This window comes from Chaetura pelagica, unplaced genomic scaffold (assembly GCF_000747805.2).
Source record: "Chaetura pelagica isolate M959 unplaced genomic scaffold, ChaPel_1.0 scaffold456, whole genome shotgun sequence".
In the NCBI taxonomy this organism is placed as follows: Eukaryota; Metazoa; Chordata; class Aves; order Apodiformes; family Apodidae; genus Chaetura; species Chaetura pelagica.
In genome coordinates this window covers 1,759,118-1,778,697 of record NW_009953574.1, presented here as the reverse complement: position 1 = coordinate 1,778,697, position 19,580 = coordinate 1,759,118, and the positions used below count along the sequence as shown (strand labels likewise).

The following is a 19,580-nucleotide window of genomic DNA, read 5'->3' as shown; positions in this document are numbered from 1 at the left end:
AGAGAGAGAGAGAGAGAAAAAAAAAGCATTATGGCATGGGCAAGTGAGGAAGAACCAGAAACTTGGCCACCAAGAAAGCACAGCTGGTGTCCTCCAAGGTCAGGCTGTGCCCAAAAGCTGTGTTGGACAAACCTCACGTTCTCAGCAACCTGAAAGACTTAACCTGCCAGGAACACCATGCCCCGAAGCCACTGCTGCTTGGAAGTTAATATTTACCCATCCTGTGGCAAAGGCAGCAGCCAACACCCTCCAGCAGAGCAGCACAGGGAGGACAATCCTCTTTCCTGCTCCATGTTCACACACTGTGGTGACAAGAGAGGACTAAACTGCTAGACAGGCAGGTTGTTGGGGAGATCAATACAGTGATTAAACTAGCCTAGAGAGACAGAAAAAGGCAGAAAGGATTATATACCTGGCTTCAGAGATCATTGATGATATTATAGGGAAGGCTACAAGAGGAAATTAGAAACATGTAAAAAAAAAGCCTAAGGGTGTGACACAAAGATCACAGAAAATGAAACACGTATCTCTGCTCAGGACCATGAGGATCACCTGCATTTCCTTAATGTACGTTTTGATATTTAGTTCTTGGATGAAAGAAAGGACATTTTCTCCCTCTCTGAATTCTCTATTTCTCTTTCAGACCTTAAGGGACTTAAAAAAGCCCTTAGCCAATATCTGAATATATGTATTTTATAAATTTTACATAATGTGTCAATAATCTTTGATATGAAACCGGTGTTTAATATTTCACTCTCACTTCATTAAGGAAATTTTAATTATCCCAGACCAATGCAAGGGAATTTATAAACATCTGTGCTTTGTTTAAGGGCCCAAATTTGCCTCTTAAACTTCAAAGCTGTAAAGCTGATTTTATCCAGGTTCAGTTGTCTGGTCTCTCAAAGAGCAGCTCATAGCACTGGAACCAGCATTAATTGGGCCAAGGCTCCAGCCTGCAGACCCTGCCCAGCTCCTCCACGATGGACACCCCCTTCAACAGCCTGGTCTCACTCATGCAGCAAAACAGATGATGCTGCTGAACTCCACAGAGCCAGGAGTGGGAAAACCAGTGGGTCACAGGGGGAAGGCACACATTGATGGCATTTGCAGCAGCCCAAGTCACAACCAGCCCTTTGCTTTCCCCTTCTGATGGGTGACCAGGGACTCCTACCAGAGCCTGGAAGCACTAGGAGTGCCCCAGGGCTGTTTTCAAAGCAACCAAAGACATGACTCCTACCAGCAAGCAGTGCAATTTTAGGCTCCTGAGCACCTACATCACTGCTGAAAAAAAAAATCTACCATGGGTCTCTAAACCCTAGACCAGGAAGGACCAGTATTTGCTGCAGCCAAACCATCCTTACTGACTTTCTGATGTCCTCTAGAAAGCAGAAAAGCTCATCTTGTAGCTCATGAGAGTGGGCAGTGGTGGGAAGGAGAGAAGAGAGTGATTCTGTGACCTGCAGCAGGTTTGCAACCTGTCTCAAATCCCCTCCCACCAGTTGCCCTCCACACACCCCTGCAAAACTGACCTGGGAAAGCAGCAGCATCACTGCTCCAGCTGCTCCAGCTGCTGGCACCAAGGCCTGCTGGCAGTGGGCTGAGCACCAGCAGCCTCTGAACACTGGGGGTGCCCCACACCACCACCAAGACCTACGACCTCCACAGAGGGACAGTCCCATCATCCTCATCACCTGCCAAGAAGCGGAGCTGGTTCCTGACGCGCAGCTCCCCATCCCCAGAGCCTCTGCCACAATCATCTTCATCGTCGCAGTCCCCGCTCCCCTCCTCTTCCTCTGGGGCTTTGCCTGGAGCTTTTCGGCGGGGCAAAGCCATCCCTTTGAGCAGCTGAAAGACATGAGGTGCCACAGTCAGTCAACAGCATCCCTCCCTACTTCATCCATGCTCACAGGGAGGTCGGGTGGCAGGAGGGGGACAGGGCTCGGTGGGGCCAGGACAGCGGGACAGGAGCCCATCCTGATCCTCGTGCCAAAGTTCAGGTTCACTTGTGGGCAAAGCTGCACACACAAAACCTCAATGGAAGAAAGAAAGGGAGGTGGAAAAAAAACCACATTGGTTAACTCTGCCCTCTGGGCATTGCATGAGCTGGGGACCATCTACAGAGATTCCAGTGTCACCAACGTCTGGAGTCGGCTACAAAACACGTGTCCCAAGTTATGACAGATGAGGCATATACCAGCAGCAAGAGGAAACCTTGCTCAGGGTTTCTCACTGCTTTCAGGGACTGTCTCCCATCTGAGGAGTAGTAAAAAGGAAATGGCAGATGCCTCGGGTGCCACCCCACAGACATAACTCCCAAATCTCTTTCCTCATGCTTGGATTGCAGAGGGTGGCAGTTGGTGCTTTGGGAACAGCCAAGAAACACACCAAAAGGATCTTTGAAAGGATGTTTTAAAGCTGGGTCTCACCTAATGGTGACAGGTTGCACATCCCTGAGACAGCAACTGGAATAACTCAGCTGAGCTCTCAGGACTGCTCTCCAGACATGGGGAGGAGCTCCCCACCCTGCCCCTTAGTAGCACACTGAGGGATTAAGCACATCTTAAACTCTCAGCTTCCTCTTCCCACTGCCTTCTCTGATTTTGCCCTTGCTGAAAGCAGCCAGCTCTTTCACCAGAAACCCAGACCCACTTGGAAAAAGCATGAGTCAGCCCATGAATATATGCTGAAAATTTCTATCACAACCACTCTGCTGTTAAAAGCCTTCTTGAAATGAATCTCAGCACTAAAAAAAAAACCACACACAACAAAACACATAAAGAATGAAAAGGATAAGTAAGAGAGAAAATATTTCAAAGTTGGAGCTTTCCACATACTTCAGGGGGTTGGTTAGTTCCATCTACTGCAGCAACATGCGTGCCTTTCAAGGCATTTTTTAATATCTGGAATCTAGGTTATATTTTTAAACTATTAAGCTAGCCTTAGAAAACAGTTTCTGAAATATTTAAGCCACTGAAGTTTATCCAGCCTTGGAGGAATGCTCCCAGCATCTGGCTGGCTCTGTCCACGGCAGTGTCCACATACCTTAGTATTTATATTAGAGGAGCAGAATGTAATGAAAAACAAATGGCTCAACATGAGACCCCTTCGGGTTCCCTGCCTGTGGCTGATGGGGAGAAGCAAGGAGACAAACCTCTCCTTGGCAAATCCTGCCCAGCCTGCCAGCCCTGTCCCACACCCAGGGAGGAAGCAAAGCACAGCTCATCTCCCTGAAACTCTGGGGCTGCCTTTTCAGGGCCTTCAACAGGCTCTGGCTCAGACCAGTTATGTTCTCTCTTCAGGAACACTGTTTGGTGTAGGCATTGGCAGCCCTTCCCCAGAAGGCTGTGGAACCACAAGCCAACAACAAAAGCAACGACAAAAAAAGGCAAATGCAGCACTGGGGGTTGCACAGGGAGGACCTTGCACAGGAACCAGACACTGACCACTCCAAGTCTTTATGTCATCCCTTGTATTTCTCTCCTCCACACACAGCCCAGAGCTGACAGCCCAGCACACATTGTCTCAGCTCAAGGTATATATTTTGGGATATTTTCAGATTTAACAAGTTCAAGGAGGGGTGAGGGAGAAATCAGGATTTTCAAATTTTGTGCTTTCAAACTTTAAAATTACTGAGCATGCCTGGTGTGACTAATTTTCCTTGGCATGCCACAAATGAGCAGCTTCATTTCTCCACCTGTGTAGCCACCACAAAACAGGAACTTCCTGAGAAATATCATATGGATCCCAACTTTAGATGGAGCAAACGTGACCCCCCTGAGCCTTGCTGCCCCTTCCTTTTCCAGGACAAAAGCTCTACCCTTGGCCACGTGCTCCCCAGGTGCTGAATACCACGAGGATGTTCTATGAGTCAAATTTTGCAGCTGGCTCTGGGAGAAATGAAGCTGGTGAAACAAAACCTGCTGGCACCATTAGCAGGAGACCTGGCGTGGGGTGGAAATCCCACCCCTCCCTGTTGGTGCATCCAGACCTGGGAGTGCTGTGAGATGCCTCAGCTTTGGCTGGAGCAGTGGCCACAGTCCCACTTGCCAACCATCACACAACACCCACAATGGTCTGCACGCTTTATGAAGCTGCATTGGATGAACTGAACATAAATTCCCTGTCCTTAAATAGCAAACAGAGCTGACTGCACCCTAACATTACAGTTTATTCATGTCCTATGGTTTGAAGCCTATGGTAAGGGGCAGGAAAATACATAGTCTAGCAATTGCTAAAGCTGGTATGTAACAGTCAGCTTTAACTTCATCACAATTCATCCAGCTCCAAGAGTTTACAGTCATAGCTACTCTTCTTTGCTAAACCATAATGGCAAAAATACACCCTAATGTACCCAGCACTAACTAGAGCACTCATTGTGGGAGCCTGTGTGCAGGCACAGACCCCCAAGCTGTCTCCAGGGCCTTCACATCCCACCTGCACAACCACCAGAGAATCATCAAATTGTTTCAGCTGTAAAAGACCACCATGGCAGGAAACACGTGGGCCTTTGCTCCTGAGTACAAGCTCCACTGGCTCAGATGTGCATCAGTTTTATTTCCAGTCTTATCCCTTTCCAAGTGTGCCCCTCCAGAGGGGCAGGGTGGGCAGCTGCTGGGTCAGTGGCACGAGGGATGCCCCAGCTGGTTTCCATCCACCTGGTTGTTGCTTGCCTTGTCCCATGGCCTCCCTACAGCTTAAAAACCAAGCCAGATGGGAATAGTGCACTGAGTCTTTCTGCAAGGAAAGCTCCCCAGGGCATCCCAGGATGACTTACACAATTATTCATAACCGTGCAGTGACCAGACAAAAACAGATGCAGCAACGTAGGGTAATGACTCAGCTGGATTTGGACAGGCCACTGTATGTTGAAATCTTTATAACTCCTCATTTTTACAACCACTTTACTCAGAGCTCACCGTCCCACCAGCCCACTGAGCCACCTGGTCTTGTTTTTCCAATTTGAACATAAACAGTGAGAGCTGCAAGGTACATTTTATCATTAATCTCCTGTCTCAGGAAAGAAATCAGCATCGTGTTCCTTGGGCTGTAGCTTAATAGCTGTGTTCTCCTTTTGGAAACTCTGCCCACAGTATTGCAAACATCTATTTGAGCAATACCCAAAAATATGCCCACGTGGAGATAAAATATCAGCAGTGAGCTACAAGCACTGTGCTCCTTTAGGGCAGAAATCATCACTTTCAACATACTTCCAACATACATCAAGAGAACAGGCAGATTATTAAGGGGGAGAGAAGACTTGTAGAAAAACATTTTATTCCTTCATGAGTTTAGGGGAGAAGTCTGATTGATATTTGTGATCTTTTGGTGGACAGAGCTGTCATTTAATTTAGCTTGCATGACTGAAAGAATTTAATAAAAGTGTTCCACAGAGTTTTGCTGAAATTCTTTGCATGTTTTTAGTAAGCCTCTGGAAGATGATCAAACCTAAAAAGCTGGAGAGGATAGAGACTGAACTTGCAGCTAAAATAATATTCAGGATTGTAATACATGCTTAATAATCAAGTATTCACATCTAGCAAAAAAAATAAAACAAAAGTGCCTTAGTGCAGAAACTCCTCTGGATCCCCAGCCATGTGTCCAGGTACTTCTTGGCATCATGAAGGGAAACCTGGAAGTTGGACCCAGCAGCAAAAACCAGCCCCTGGCTCTGCTAGAAACCCTTCAAAACTCAACCAAACCCACCAGTTCAGGACTGTCTACAAAACTTCGGATGCCTTTCTTTGGTAAGAAAGAATTTTGGGGGAGCAAAGGTGTTACTTCCCCTCATATCATGCAAGCCACCCACTCCCACCACACCCTTTCGGGTACCCAGCACAGATGCTGCTGCTGGATTTCCCACACAGTTCCCAAGATTCCCAACAGATCAGGTTTTTCTATTTTAAATTCCAGCCCACTGGAAACACTGTTTTTTGGGGGGAGAAAAAACTAGATCGGATGGCCAATTGTGACTTTGAAATCTGCAATGGTGCATAATTTATGAGTGGCTTTTAAATCCAGGCAGCATCATGGGAAACGTGCAGACTTTCACACGATCCTGTTGCCTGTTAACAGCTCATTACTATGTACAAAAGTATATTCCCATTATGAAATACAGCTGGGGCTGTTTTGCTTACGAAGGTCATTATCTGATCACAAGCAAAAATCGGGAAAAAGGAACCCATTTTAAAAGGCTGAAGTTGTGGACTTCTTGAAAACTCATGTGTTTTGAATTTAGTGGCCTGATCATACCCAAGCATGCAACAGCAGAATCGATTCTCTCCACTTTCTCTGCTTATTAGCCCTGGAAATAGCATGGAAAAAATTATCTTTTATTAGCAAATACTTTCTTTATTATTTAACCAACCCTTGTCATGGGATCCACGGGTGCCCTTCACTCCACTTTATTATTTCCCAGCTCCGTTCACTTTATCCTTTCTGGAGACAAGGGCGTTGGTGGGACAGGAGTGTGTGCAAGCAGAAACTCAAGACAACATCTTCACTTGCCTCCTTCCAAGCTCCAGAGAGCTTTCTCCCTCTTGGGTGGCAACAGAATGCAATGCAACTACAGAAGAGCTCAGTGTTCCCTGGCACCAGGCACCTAAAGCCATTTAGAAATAAGGATATTAAAAACTTTAAAAATATCTGTCAATGCCAGGATTTGTACTTCTGTCTTCAGACACCCAGCACGTGTGTGCACAGGCAGGCATGGCTGCACTTCTGACCACAACATTAGCCCATGGACAAAAGAGCCCACGTTGGCAAGAGGACACTCAAACTGTGGTTTCCTTATGGCCCTTCCAGTTGATGCACTTTGGCAGCACAGACATGGCAGAGGAGAACCTGTTCCCAGTTGTACTCCTGTTTCCAGCTCAGCACAGCAAGATGCTAATCAAATAGTAATAAAGTGGACTCAGGCTTTAGAGCTGGAAAAGTGACTTTTCATTGCTTGGAAAAACAAGTCTGCCATGTCAGGTCTTTTACCAGCTGCCCTAAAAGCAAACTCTGCACATCCTTGTGCTACCTGCTTGGAGTTGTCTCAGGTGTTGGACTGCTGAAGCTGTACTTGGCAGACCAAGCTGCAGGCAGCACCTCCTGCCTGGTCTGGGCAGGGTGGGCAAAGGATGCCTCTGGGATGGCCCCTCTTGGGTCACTCCTACTTTGGGGCTCCACACCAACCCTTGGCAACAGGTGCCAAAAGGGGTGAACCACAGGTCTGAGTTGATACAGTGCCTCTTCAGCCATAAAAATGTTTTAGTCCTTATTCTAGCACTCAAAATACCATCTCCTGGAACAGGAAAAACCCCTACCACGAATCTCTAGGGTCTACCAGCATGACAGGACCTCCTCCTTTACTTTCTTGCAGGCTCCAGAGGAGATGCTCTCAGCTGCCAGTAAACCAGTTTTCCTGGTCACTCTCCTACTAGCACAAAGAAGCTGGTGACAGCAGTGAATTATTGGCCAAAGGGTGGCCCTACTTTATGGATCATCAGCTTAATTCCAGATTAGCTATCAAAACTGACAACATCCCTATGGGTAAAGGAAGACAGATAAAGACCCCTAAGTGCTGGCAGTAATTAAAATGAGTCCACACTGGACAGTAAATCTCTTTCAGCAGCAGAAGGGGCTGGCAAGCTGTTATGGATTGCTCTGGTTTGGTGACAGCAGGCTGATGCCCAGGACAAGATGCTCCTGTGGACATGGAGGTGAAGCCCTCACTGGCACCACAGCAGGCACAGGGACAGGCTCCCCCCCAGGCAGGAGAAGTGTCCCTTCCCTAGCCCTAACAAATGCTCATTCATCACAGGCAAAAAAAAGAGATTACCCAGGCTTTAGGATCAGCCCATTCAGCTTGTATCCAGTTCCTTCCACCCTGCAGCTATTTATGGCTGGTTTTTGTGTGGTGGCAGGAAGGAACAGCACAGTGTGGGTGCTGAGCAGGCCGTGGGGTCCAGCCCAGCCTGCTGGAGACCTGGGCAGTCCCACCTGCTTGTGCCTTGTCCCTGAAGCCCTGCATCAATGTCAACACTGGAGAAATGCTGCTTTTCTCTTTGTAAGCTGCTACAGCTTCTTTTCCTCCCTTGTATTTCTGAGACTATCACTGGTCCCTCAGCATCCCTTCCTACACCCTTCCTTCCACCTCCATCAATTACAAACATCCCTCAAAGTCCAAAGCCCAATTATTAAAACAGTCATTGAACACACGATTGAACCAGGTGCCTTCAGCACCTTGTTGGACTCTGCCTGGACCTTTTCCTGCCAGGATCAGACAGACTCCTGTGAGTTGCCACTGCTCTAGAAGTGCCACAAGGAATGCAGCTGTTTACTGCAAACACCCCCTTCCAGCTCTTCTCTGTTTTGCTTGGGCTGACCTGCATTGTTTCCCCTGTCTCTACTAGGGCCCCCATCACTGCTCCAGATTTGGTCCTGCTTGTGCCAGAGCACTTCCTGAGGACGTTTTCTTTGGAGTACAACCTGGGAAACTATTTGTGCTTACACCTGTACCTTGATAAAGGGGAGTACAGCACCATGCTACTCCTGCTGGTGGGCCTTTGAACCTGCATCAGGGAAAAAGCTGGTACTTCAGGACCACTTGGGCTTTCAGACTGCTTGGAAGAATGAAACGAGGAAAGAAGGTCACCAAGAGAGCTTCAGAGAGATAAACACCCATGTGTGCTGAGGGTGGTACAGGCATTGCAAAACTGATCCCCTCCTTGCTATCTGCTTGGAGTCCTTCCCACATTGGTTCTTCACTGGCATCATCTTCCTGCTCTTTCCCCCCATTAAGCTTCTCAGTCTCCTACCAGCAGCCCCAACTGCCTTCACCTCTCATTTCCACCCACTCTGTGTCACCAGACAGGAGAACCTGGACCGATTTTCCACCTGCCAAGCAGCCACCCCTCAGGGGTTGGCGACTGAGCCAAGAAGGCGTGGGAGCCTCCATGGGCCAGGACCCATCACTGCTATTATCCATATTTTCCATATTTTGTTGGGTTATGTTGGAGCAGAACCCTGCTCTGCCATCCAAACACTGCTCAGGAAGGCCCAAAGCACACATCATCAGAAGACAAAACATGAGACAACAAGCAAAGTGGGAACAAGAAGACAATATGTGCAGAGGTGGAGCAATCAACCACCTCATCACCACCACATCCTTCAGGTATCTGAGCAGAGACAGCCTGGAAGGAAGATGCCCTAGATGGAAGAGCATCCAGGAGCACAGATAGGTATCATAGCACCTTAAGCCATCTGCTAAAAGAGCACCATGTGGCTGTGGAGTTGGGACCACTGTGCCCAAGGCTGGGCATGCAGGAGCAAGGGGGTGCCTGCAGCCCCCTTGGTGCTGCAGTAGTGAAGAATTTCTTCCTAATATCTAACTTAAATCTCCCCTCCTTCAGTTTAAAACCATTACCCCTTGTCCTATCACTGCCCTCTCTGATGAAAAGCTTTCCTGGAGCCCCTTCAGGTACTGGAAGGTGCTCTAAGGTCTCCCTGGAGCCTTCTCTTCTCCAGCCCCAACTCTCTCAGCCTATCTTCATAGCAGAGCTGCTCCAGGCCTTTGATCATCTTGGTGGCCCTTCTCTGGACCCTCTCCAACAGGCCTGCATCTTGTGCTGAGGGCACCAGAGCTGGATGTATAACTAGCTGAGCAAGGCTGCCAGGCCAGAGGCAATAAATGGCACTGCAACCTAAACTTCCCTGTTTGCTCTGAGTTTTACACGCTGCCAGTGCCCTCTCTCACAGCACATACTGCAGCAGCCAGGGCACTAACAGACAGCCTGGCCTTTGCAGTTATTTACGTGTCAAACCCAAGCTAAGAAGTTTAACGAGCAACAGCACTAACTGAGAGAGCCCTCCTGAGCCTGGAGGGTCATTCACACCTGCCCCAAGGCAGACAGGTCAGAGCAGCCTCACTGCCTGAGACAGGGTTTGCCAGCACAGAGACCTGCCTAATGACAAACATCTGCTCCATCAGCAGGTGTCACAAAAGGAGTGAGATCAGGAATTATTCATTACTGAGAACGCACAAAACCTCTTGCACCTTCTGACAGCAGCACAGCTTGGCTGGAAGCTGCAGCAGCCTTTGCTGGCTGCTACCTCCATGGGAGTGGGAGAGAACATCAGGGGAAGTCTCAGATAGAATCACAGAATGTGTTTTTGCTTGGAAAAGACCTTTCAGACCATCAAATCCAACCGTTAAAGCAGCACTGCCAAGGCCACCACTCAGCACCACATCTAAACAGGAACCACCCTTGCCCAGAGCAGGGTTGCTGGGTGAGGTGTAGATCCCAATGCCCCTTCCACTTCAGACCAGGAAAGCTCTGGTGACATTTGTTGCAAGAACAAAACTGCTGGGACCAGAAGATGAACTGCTTCAGGCAGCCAACATCTTTCTGCACCCAGCAGTGAGACACCTTACACTCCTTTTTCCATCAGCAGGATGCCAAACCAGGGAGTTCTCATCTACTGATTAAATTACCAACCTGAGTCACAGCACAGGGCAATACAACTAATGAGGCCCAGAATAACTGTAATTAACTGTTAATTTGGGATCAACGGCTCCCCTTACACCATGTTTTGCTGCACAAGGACTCCTTCAGGTTTGTTTCCTCTACAACAGGATAAACTCCAGAGCTGGTACAGGATATCTGGTGTTTGTTTTAAAGCACTGCTGGTGCATCAGCTGCATGTTTTGGACACAAAACCAAATTAATCCCCTTCAAAGATAGTTTTTCCCCAGCTGATTTCCACTGCATTGTTTGGAGGTTGGTCCCTGCAGGACACACCTGAGGCACCTGTCTCCCTGCTGGAGGTGAAGCCACAGGAGCAATGTTGAATCCCTTCTTATGCAAAAGATCACAGCAACCAGGGAAATTCATGGAAGGAGGATGATAAAATGCTATTTAGGTGACAAACAGATGAACAAGGTTATGAACACTCAATAATAAACTGGTGTGGAAACCAGCCAAAACTGCCACCCATCCAAGCTGAGCCTTAGCAGCTTTCCTGGTCTTGCTGAGAAAAGCAAAGAGCTGGATTCACCACCTAGGAGAGCTTTGCTGCTCCTATAATCTCAACTGAGCTAAATATCTATTCCACTATGAGATAAGTGGTGAAACACCACGGATAAATAAGCAAGCCCTGGAAAGCCAAGTGGGATTAGCAAAAAGAAAGCACAGGTGAGATGTTCCTTTTACATACTGAGAAAGGAGGTACAGGGCTTCCCATAGGAACACACCCTTCCTAGTCCTCTCCTGCACGTTCCTGAAATTCACTGCCAGGGGAAGGACAAACTAAACAAGGAGGGAAAAGGCAACAGTGAATCTGTTCTCTAAACAGCAGCTCTGCAATCTCCTTACTTACAAAAAAAATATGAAGGTGGGGATGGATCAGAGGACTTGGGTACTCCACCCACAATCCAACCATGAATTATTTTCTCCAAAAACTGGCTGATGTGAAAACTGTGGATACTGCTGGGTATTTTGGCCCTACCTTCAATAAGAACGACAGGTCAGCACTCTTGGCTGGCTTTACTCAGCACACAGGAGATGCTTGGGCCCTCGGAACAACCCCAGGCTTCAGTTTCACCCATCAGCACCAGAAATGTGCCTATTTACCAGCCTTCCCTCCCTGGAAATGGGAAATACCTCACATTCCACAGCAAATATAACAGCACAGGCAGTAAAAGCAGGAGCCTCACCATCACAGCCCTCACGCTCCCTCCTTCCTCAAGACCACAGGAAAAAACAGGCGAGAAAATTCAACCAACACAACCCAGGTTTTAGCTCTGTTTAAAAACATACATGCAAACACTCCGGGTCCAATTAATCTCCAGCTGTTAAAGAAAACCCATTTGGGGTGACCTGTGGGTACAGTGTTCCCACAACAAACTGATAATGCAGATAGGGACTCGGCAGGCACAAGCACACGCCAGCTCTTACTGAGATGGCAAAGAAGAGTTTGGGTTTAAAAAGCAGTCAGATGCCTCCAAACTTAATTATATTCTCATTACAGAGTGTGACACTTCCCCTGATTTAACTCACCTGGCAAAAACCTGTAATTGCTGCTTGCATATGGAGTCAGAGAGCATTTACCCAGCTCCTTAACGAGACACGGCTGAAAGGCAGGACGGAGTTGGACTTTAAATACCAGGCCTAGACTTGGTGGAGCTAGAGATTATTTTCTGTAGTAAAAGAAGAATTAGCTGATCCCTTCCAAAATGGATTTGTCATTAAAATAAAAATCTTCTGCCATTTAATTTAATAACCTTAGTAAGAAATAACTCCAATGTCTGGTCGCTTTCGACAAACATGTGGTTTCAATATTTTAATTGTTACAAACTGTTTAATAACGTTCAACAAGAGGCGTGTCCAAGTCATCCTTGTGTTTATGAACGTTGCTTTTGAGGACTTGATAAATTATATGACACGTAGACAGCACTTAAGACACTGTAGTGTTAACTTCTGAAATTTAGCAGTGGAAAATTAGCCAAAAGCAACTCGTTTTGGTGCAATTTAAAAATTGTGTTTTCAAGCGATCAGGGTCGTGCATCCCATTATTTAACAATCTGGCAGTTTGTGCATTTTTCTAATTATTATGCTGCTTCATCTGGCTAGGGAATTAACATACAGTGGGAATAATAAACCTCACAAACCCTAGCAGGCCACAGAGAGATGGGATTCCACCGAATCTGTCAAAGTCACGGATTCTTCTGAAGGAAAAATATACTTCTGAGAACTCCTCAGCTCCCCAGGGTCTCCCGTAATAAACTCAATAGTTTTCCCTGCTTGGAGCCTCCCAAGACAGAGTCTGGCGAGGCAGCCCCCTGGGACCCCATGTCTCCTCTGGGAGCATCTGCAGATGTTCCGAGCTTCCCTAGACATGGGGAGCAACATCACACCACCCAGCCAGCCTGTTCCAGCTTCTCCATGTGCCCTGAGCAAGGTCCAGGTCCAGGTCCAACCCTTTCCTCCAGCAGACCTCACCCCCTGCGGTGGGGTTTAACCCCCCTTCACCATCCCCAATACTCCCCCATACTCTCTATTTTGAGCACAGGGGCTGAGAGAGGCACAAGGACATTGTGCTGTTCCCAGGCCTATCTTGTTTACATTTGATTCAATCAAGTGGTGGCCTTTTGGCCTCCCTCCAAATTAACTCCTGGGTGACCTCTGCCGTGGCCTCTCCCAGCAGCCAGCCTGCAGGGAAGCAGCCCATCAAACCTACAAACAAATACAGGACATACTGGTTGATCCAACCAGCTTCAAACACAGCTCTGTGAGCACCAGGGCATGATTTTTTGCAAGCTTCTACTCTTCATTTTGTCTTTGGTCATTCGCACCTCTGGGCCTGCTGCTTTTTTTTCCTTTACCCCCTTTTTCCTTCCAGCTAGAGCTCCGTGTTTTACTGCCTCATAAAACTTCTAAATTTTGTTCTCATCCTCCTGTAAACCCCGGGAAGAGCAACACGAGGTGATTTCACACGGGGCTTTTGCCACAGGACTTGGGTCTTTACACCAAGCACGTGAAGAAAGGCAGTGAGATCCTGCCTGGGGGGTGGGGACCAGCTGTAATGCTCCAAGAAATTCTGTGTTCCCCTCATTTCCAAGGAAATAAATCAAAGTGGGTTTCTCAGGGTCTGTGAAAGCATATTGCCTGGATTCTGATCCCCAGAGGGGTTTGGGTTGGGGTTGGTTTTTTTCTTCAAGAGCTTATATGGTAGTTAGATTTCTGGCTAGAGAGTGTGCAGTGTGATAAAAACACAGTCCCTGCACGGGGCAATAAATTACAGATTGTTTGATGTGGAAACCAAAGAACTGTCAAACTCCAGTATATCTGAAATATTCTAAATGAGCCCTTAACTCCAGAGTCTGGAAATGTACAATATGTTTCCAGGCCCTTCAGTCTTGTAAAGCTCTGTCTTCTCCTGTTAAGTTTCCTTTTATGGATTTTATTCTTCATTTTTGGTGGGTTTTCTTCCCCCTTTACTTTCAATATTACCCTCTTCCTCCTAGAGATGGTCCTGTGATAAACACCAGGATTTATCTAAGCATAAAAGGGGACCAGAACTGGGCACAGGCTTCAACAAGTAAGTGCAGTAAGGATGGGGTAGAGCATCTGCTTCACCAGTGTCAGAGCCCTGGAAACACTGCAGAGATCCCACAGTCAGTTAGGGACCAAGAGGGACATGCAGAAGGACCAAGAGCATCACATCAGCTGATCTGATACCTGCAGATCCCATCCCTGCTGCATCCTCACATCAGCACCACTCAGGTCTGCTCTTCAGAGCCTTTCTTGGGAGGAAGTTCAATAGGAGGTCACCACCATGGCCAAGAGCCTGGGGTGTGGGACATGAGACACCACAGGTTCCACCTCCATGCATATCTGTTAAAATCTGAACCTCATCCCCATCTGTCAGCTCCCTAGAATGTCTCTGTGGTGGGAGGAAAACTGAGTGACCAGAGGAAATAGCTCACCTTGCACATGACTTTTTGCCTGGAGATGCTACCAAGTCATAAAAAAAACTGAGCAAGACCTTGTGCTGACACAGAATAACCTTTCAATTTCACTAGAGTTTCACATGTGGGATGAGTGAAAACCCTTCCAGCTAGAAACAAAGCCCATCCACACTGGGAAATAAAAGTTAGGAACCAATTCCAACTCATTTTCCTGAAGGTGACCCTTGGCCTCCCAGCTGAGATAACAATGCTGATATTTATGGATGGGCTGTTCATGCCTCTGGGCACAGAGCAAAAATAACTCAAATCAAAACTTGGTGGACATCTAACAGAACTGAAAAAAAAATAAAATAAATCATAATAAACCTTCACTTCCAATATGGCAATAAAAAACCTTCTCACTCACCAACACACACAAAATAGCACCACCCACAGTCACACACTGGGGTGAAACCAAAATGGTTTGGAGACCTGAGGGGATTCATCCAGAAAGGACTGGCTTGAGACATCACACTGCTCAGGCAGTGAGCTTTGTTCATTCATTTTAGAAATGAATATCCATTCATTCATTCTTTTTAGAAATAAATCCATTTAGAAATGAACTCATTTGAGAAAAGGTGCTTTTAAGGAACCAAACTAATACAACCTGACAAACTTTTACTATCCCTTTTCTGTGGGTTAAGTCTTCTATATTCCTTTCAGTTCCTGTGGATTTTGTTCTAATGAGCAAACACCTTTCTCATTTCAACCTGCAAAAAATTGATGAGACTTTCTCATATATTCCTGCAGGCTTACCCAGATTCACTTTGAGAAGACACGAACTAATTTCCACACACTACACATTCACCAAAGGCAGGCAAGCTCAAAAATCTGGTGTAGTGCTGAAAGAACACACATTTTGCAGCAGCCTGAGCAGCCTGGAATGAATGGAAGCCAAGTCGTCAGCAAATTACAGACATTAGCAAAAAAATCTACAAGTAAAAGGAAAAGCTGTGGAACTCTTAACAAAAAAAACCCTGCACCAACTAGCAGGGCTCCTGAATCCACCCACACCCAGCTTTTTCACCCCTGCCCAGCCAGGGAGTCCCCACTGCTTCCCAGATCTGAAGCCAACACCTGAAAAACAGAACTGTAATTCATCCAGAGCTGCTCCTTCAACAGTTCCTATTCCTTGGCTCTCAGGACATATTCCAGATGTGCAGGAGAGCACAAAACTTCAACAGGCCAAGAAAATAAGTGTGATGGTGAGCTGTGACACCCCAAACCCCAATTTCAGTGATCTCTACAGTTACTTTCCCAGTATATTAGCTACTTACCATGGACTAATGACCCTCCACAGGATTAGCCAGGTTCATAACTAATCTTCACAAATCACTTCTCATTTTCTCCTGATTCTAATCTCAACCTCCTTCTTTCTCAAACGCATCTTTACAAGGGGGCTTGAGGTTTTTCCAGGTTCTTCATTTACGCTGTTTAAAGCAAAACAACCCACCTACCCTGCACATCACTTTCCAACCCAATCTTGCAAGCCAAGGAGGGGAAGAGCTTGAAGAGCCCATGGCCAAGCTGCCCACGTTCACTCCTTGATCAGTATTTTTCCCAGAGCTTCAGCTCACACAGACACTGCTGCGAACAGCTGAGCTCAGCCTGGAGATGTTTACCCAGGGTCTCTTGCTCTGCTCCTCAGCAGCCTGAACTGTTCAGCAAAGACCTAACGTGACCCAGTCTGGCAGCCAGCATTTCACAACCACTTGATGTCAGCAGTTTCAAGTACACTAATAACCAGGGTTTGTTCACTGCCACTTTCTCACCGTGAACGGCAAAAATCCCATGATCACCTGCAGGTTGAAGCCTGCCCTCCACCCCACTGAGCAGGGAAGCTGATGATGCTATTTCACCCCCTTCCCTCCTTTTAACAATGATGGGCTGCTGGCAGATGGCAGAGCTCGGAGTGGGGAGGCAGAGCTGGGCTGTGCTGCCACTGCCCACGCCAGCTCCCGCGTGCTGGGGTGCTCCTCAACACCCCTCTGCATCCCGCTCCCAGACAGCAGCTAATGAGGTGTGGGTGCAGGGGAAGGAGCAGGGGTCAGCCCGGGAGCTGCTGAGAAAACAGTCCCTGGCAGGCAGGGCAGCAGGAAAGCAGGGGTTAGCAGAAAAGTCGCCAAGCCAGCAAGTCCCGGCGGAGCAGAGCGGCCCTCCCAGCCCACCCGGCCAGCAAAGCTGGGCTTAACCCTGGGAACACCCTGCTGCCCACAGCATCGTGCCAGAGCAGCTTGGAACAAGGTCCTCTCTGCTAAGAGCTCTCCTGGGAGAGACCAGGCAGCTCAGCTGTATGAACAGACAGCACTACTGCCTGAGTATTTGTCCTGCAAGGTCCCAGTGCTGTGTTTCTCTGGAAAGAACAGAGTTCCAAGCTACTAGTCTACTGAAAAACATCCCCACTACCAGTTACTCAGTGATACAGAGAGGAGAGCAGAGTCCAGAGCTGGAGCCCAGCCCAGCTGGCCTGCAGAAGGCTGCAGAAGAGCTCTAGAAGGTTAACAGTGACAAGCTGAACACCATGCAGAGGTGCCACCTAATCCCTCAGCAGCAGTGGGGCTTGTTCACAGACCTCACCTAGCCTGGCATGATGGGTAGAGACAAGATACTGCTTGTCCTGGCAAGGATGCCAGGTGTGAGACTGTGGGAAGGAAGTTCCTTCCCCAGCAGAAAGGGTCTCATCCAGCTCTCAGCTCTGCCATTTCCCCATTCAATGATATCTTGCCCCAGTAGCAACTGGGAGCAGATGAATAGGGAGGGAACTACAGCAAAGGAACAAGTGACCCTCTCTGGCAGCCACATGCAATGCCAGCAGTGCCAAAGGGGACTCTTCCAATCAGAGGGGACATCAGGCATGTAGCACATAGACCCCTGCCAGCACCTAGTGCTTGGGGGCACCATCCTTCTGGGTCTTTCTTGGTCCTCCATCACGTGGGGGCTGGATATCCACCAGCAGCACATAGCAGAGATGCATCCACGCATCCTGCCAGGCTCAGGTTGAGCCCCAAAGAGCTGCAGCACATGTGCCCTGCAGTTCCTGCTGCCCCCAGGGAGCACCAGGGCTCTGTGCATCCATCAGGACCTGCCACACGTGCCCCATCAGCCTGGCACTGCATGGGGCTGAGGTGGCACTGGCTCCACAGGCAGCTGCCAAAGCTGGAGGTGCCCAGGTTGTCTGGCTGAGCCCGAGGAAAGCGTGGGGGAGGCCAGACTGATTTGGAAACCTCCCACTCTGGAGCCATCCCTGCTGCAACAAACCTGGTTGATGTGTTTCAGCTTGTCAATAATCTGGTTGATCACTGGCTCAGGACCTTTCATCTTCAGCTCATGGTTGCCAGGCTGAGTTTTTGCTCCATTCCTTGTGATTTGGGGACTGTACCTGTGGGAGGGAGAGCAGAGGAGACCACGATGTGATGAGCTAATATAGAGGGCACCTTTAAAGTTCAGTACAAGCAAAAGAAATCCCAAGAAAAGCACTAGTCCTTTCCAAAACAGAGAGCACAAAACAGTTAATAAGGACAAAGAAAAGGCAGAAGATTCCCATAAATATTTCTGCTCTGCCTCTCCAAAGCAGCAGGATGATGTACTTGTATCACTTGAGGACAATGAAGTCCTTTCCAGTCCATTAGTAACCAAGGAAGATGTTAAACAATATACAACAGGGATAAATATTTTCACATAACTTGCACCCAAGAGTCCCAAAAAAGCTGGCTCAGAAATCCTGGCTTGCTCATGTTTGTTTAAAATAAATCTTGGCAGACCACAGAGACTCCAGTACAAGAGCAGTAGTGTTGTGCCCACAGCCAAAAAAAAAATGAGTGGGATGACCCAGATAACTGCAAGCTGATTAGCATAACATCAACCCCCCTGCAAAATAATGACTATCACTGATGTGTGATTTCAATAATAAAGAATTAAAGCATCAGAATATAATTAATGCTGCCAACACTGCTAATGGAAAATAGGTGTTGTCAAACAATCCTGATTTCAGTCTTTGATGAGATCCAGCCTTGGGGATCAAAGAAACTGCTTAGACAGAATGTATCTTGACTTGGGTGGGTGCTGGGCTCTGCACCACAGTAGCCCCACTTAGAAGAGCAGTGTGGAAGTCAGTGAGGCACCTGTAGCAAAGCAGATTAAGAGCCAGTGGAGGGATCTCCAGATGCAGCTCTGCACAGGGACTCTCTCTGAGCAGCCACCTGCAGAGCAGGATGGCCAGCCCTGTGCTCAGCTTCTTCATCAGTGATTAGGAAAGGAGTAGATATTCCCCACTGCAAAGTTTGTGGAGTGGCAAAGTTTATCAGGGTGCTAAAAATGAGGAGAAGAGGGATGGAGAGTTTGCCTTTGGAGGAAGGTGTTTCTGCACTCACAGCTGGGAAACAGCTCCTGGTGCTCAGGGTGTGAGAGAAGAGCATCTGCACCAACCTCCAGCTCAGCTGCAGGACCAGAGCAAGTGGCTGCCACAGCAGTGGCACAGAGCACTCTGGTGCCTTCTGGAGCTCTGGGTTCTTGGTGTATTGATCAAAGCCCCACTGATGGGCCCTGGCACTCTGCAAGCACAAAACAAGTCCTCATCTCCTAGAGCTGCCAGCCCAGCACAGGCACAGCCAATGGAAGAGAGATCACCCAGAGGACACCAAGCACCCACCTGCTTTCCTGGCTCTCTGGTTTTCCTGGGCTGTGAGTCCACATGATGAACACTCCTTTCAGCAATTCATCTCCTACATGTCATGTCCTTACCTGACTCCCAGCACCAGCCCTGGTGCCTCCCCCCTGCCCCACTCATCCTTCATCCTCAAGCTGCCAGGTGAGCTCAGGTGATGACAGCCCATTTCACAAAGGATTTGGGGAGGAAATGGGAATTCAGCAAGGATTTAAAGAAGGGATGGTGGGATCAGCTCAGAGAGGATGCTCTGCTGAGGGAAAAAGCAGAAGGCACACGGACCTTCAGCCACCACAGCTTTTGGGGCACACAGAGCATTTTGGGGATACACAGGGGTTGGTCTCTCTCCACCTCTACAATTAGGAATGAAACCAAGTCAGACAAATAGGGATAAAACAACAGCTCCAGATTTATGCTGGTGCAGCA

General features: G+C 48.0%; 1 protein-coding gene across 1 annotated transcript in view; it reads right to left on the bottom strand.

Moving 5' to 3' along the window:
• Positions 1-19,580, bottom strand: part of GPC3 (glypican 3) — a 142,174-nt gene that overhangs the window by 35,097 nt on the left and 87,497 nt on the right. The window contains exons 6-7 of the mRNA XM_009999692.1: positions 17,750-17,870; positions 1,692-1,845 (exon numbers count right to left, since the gene is read on the bottom strand). Coding sequence (XP_009997994.1) covers positions 1,692-1,845; positions 17,750-17,870 — 275 coding nt within the window. The remainder of the gene's footprint in view (positions 1-1,691; positions 1,846-17,749; positions 17,871-19,580) is intronic.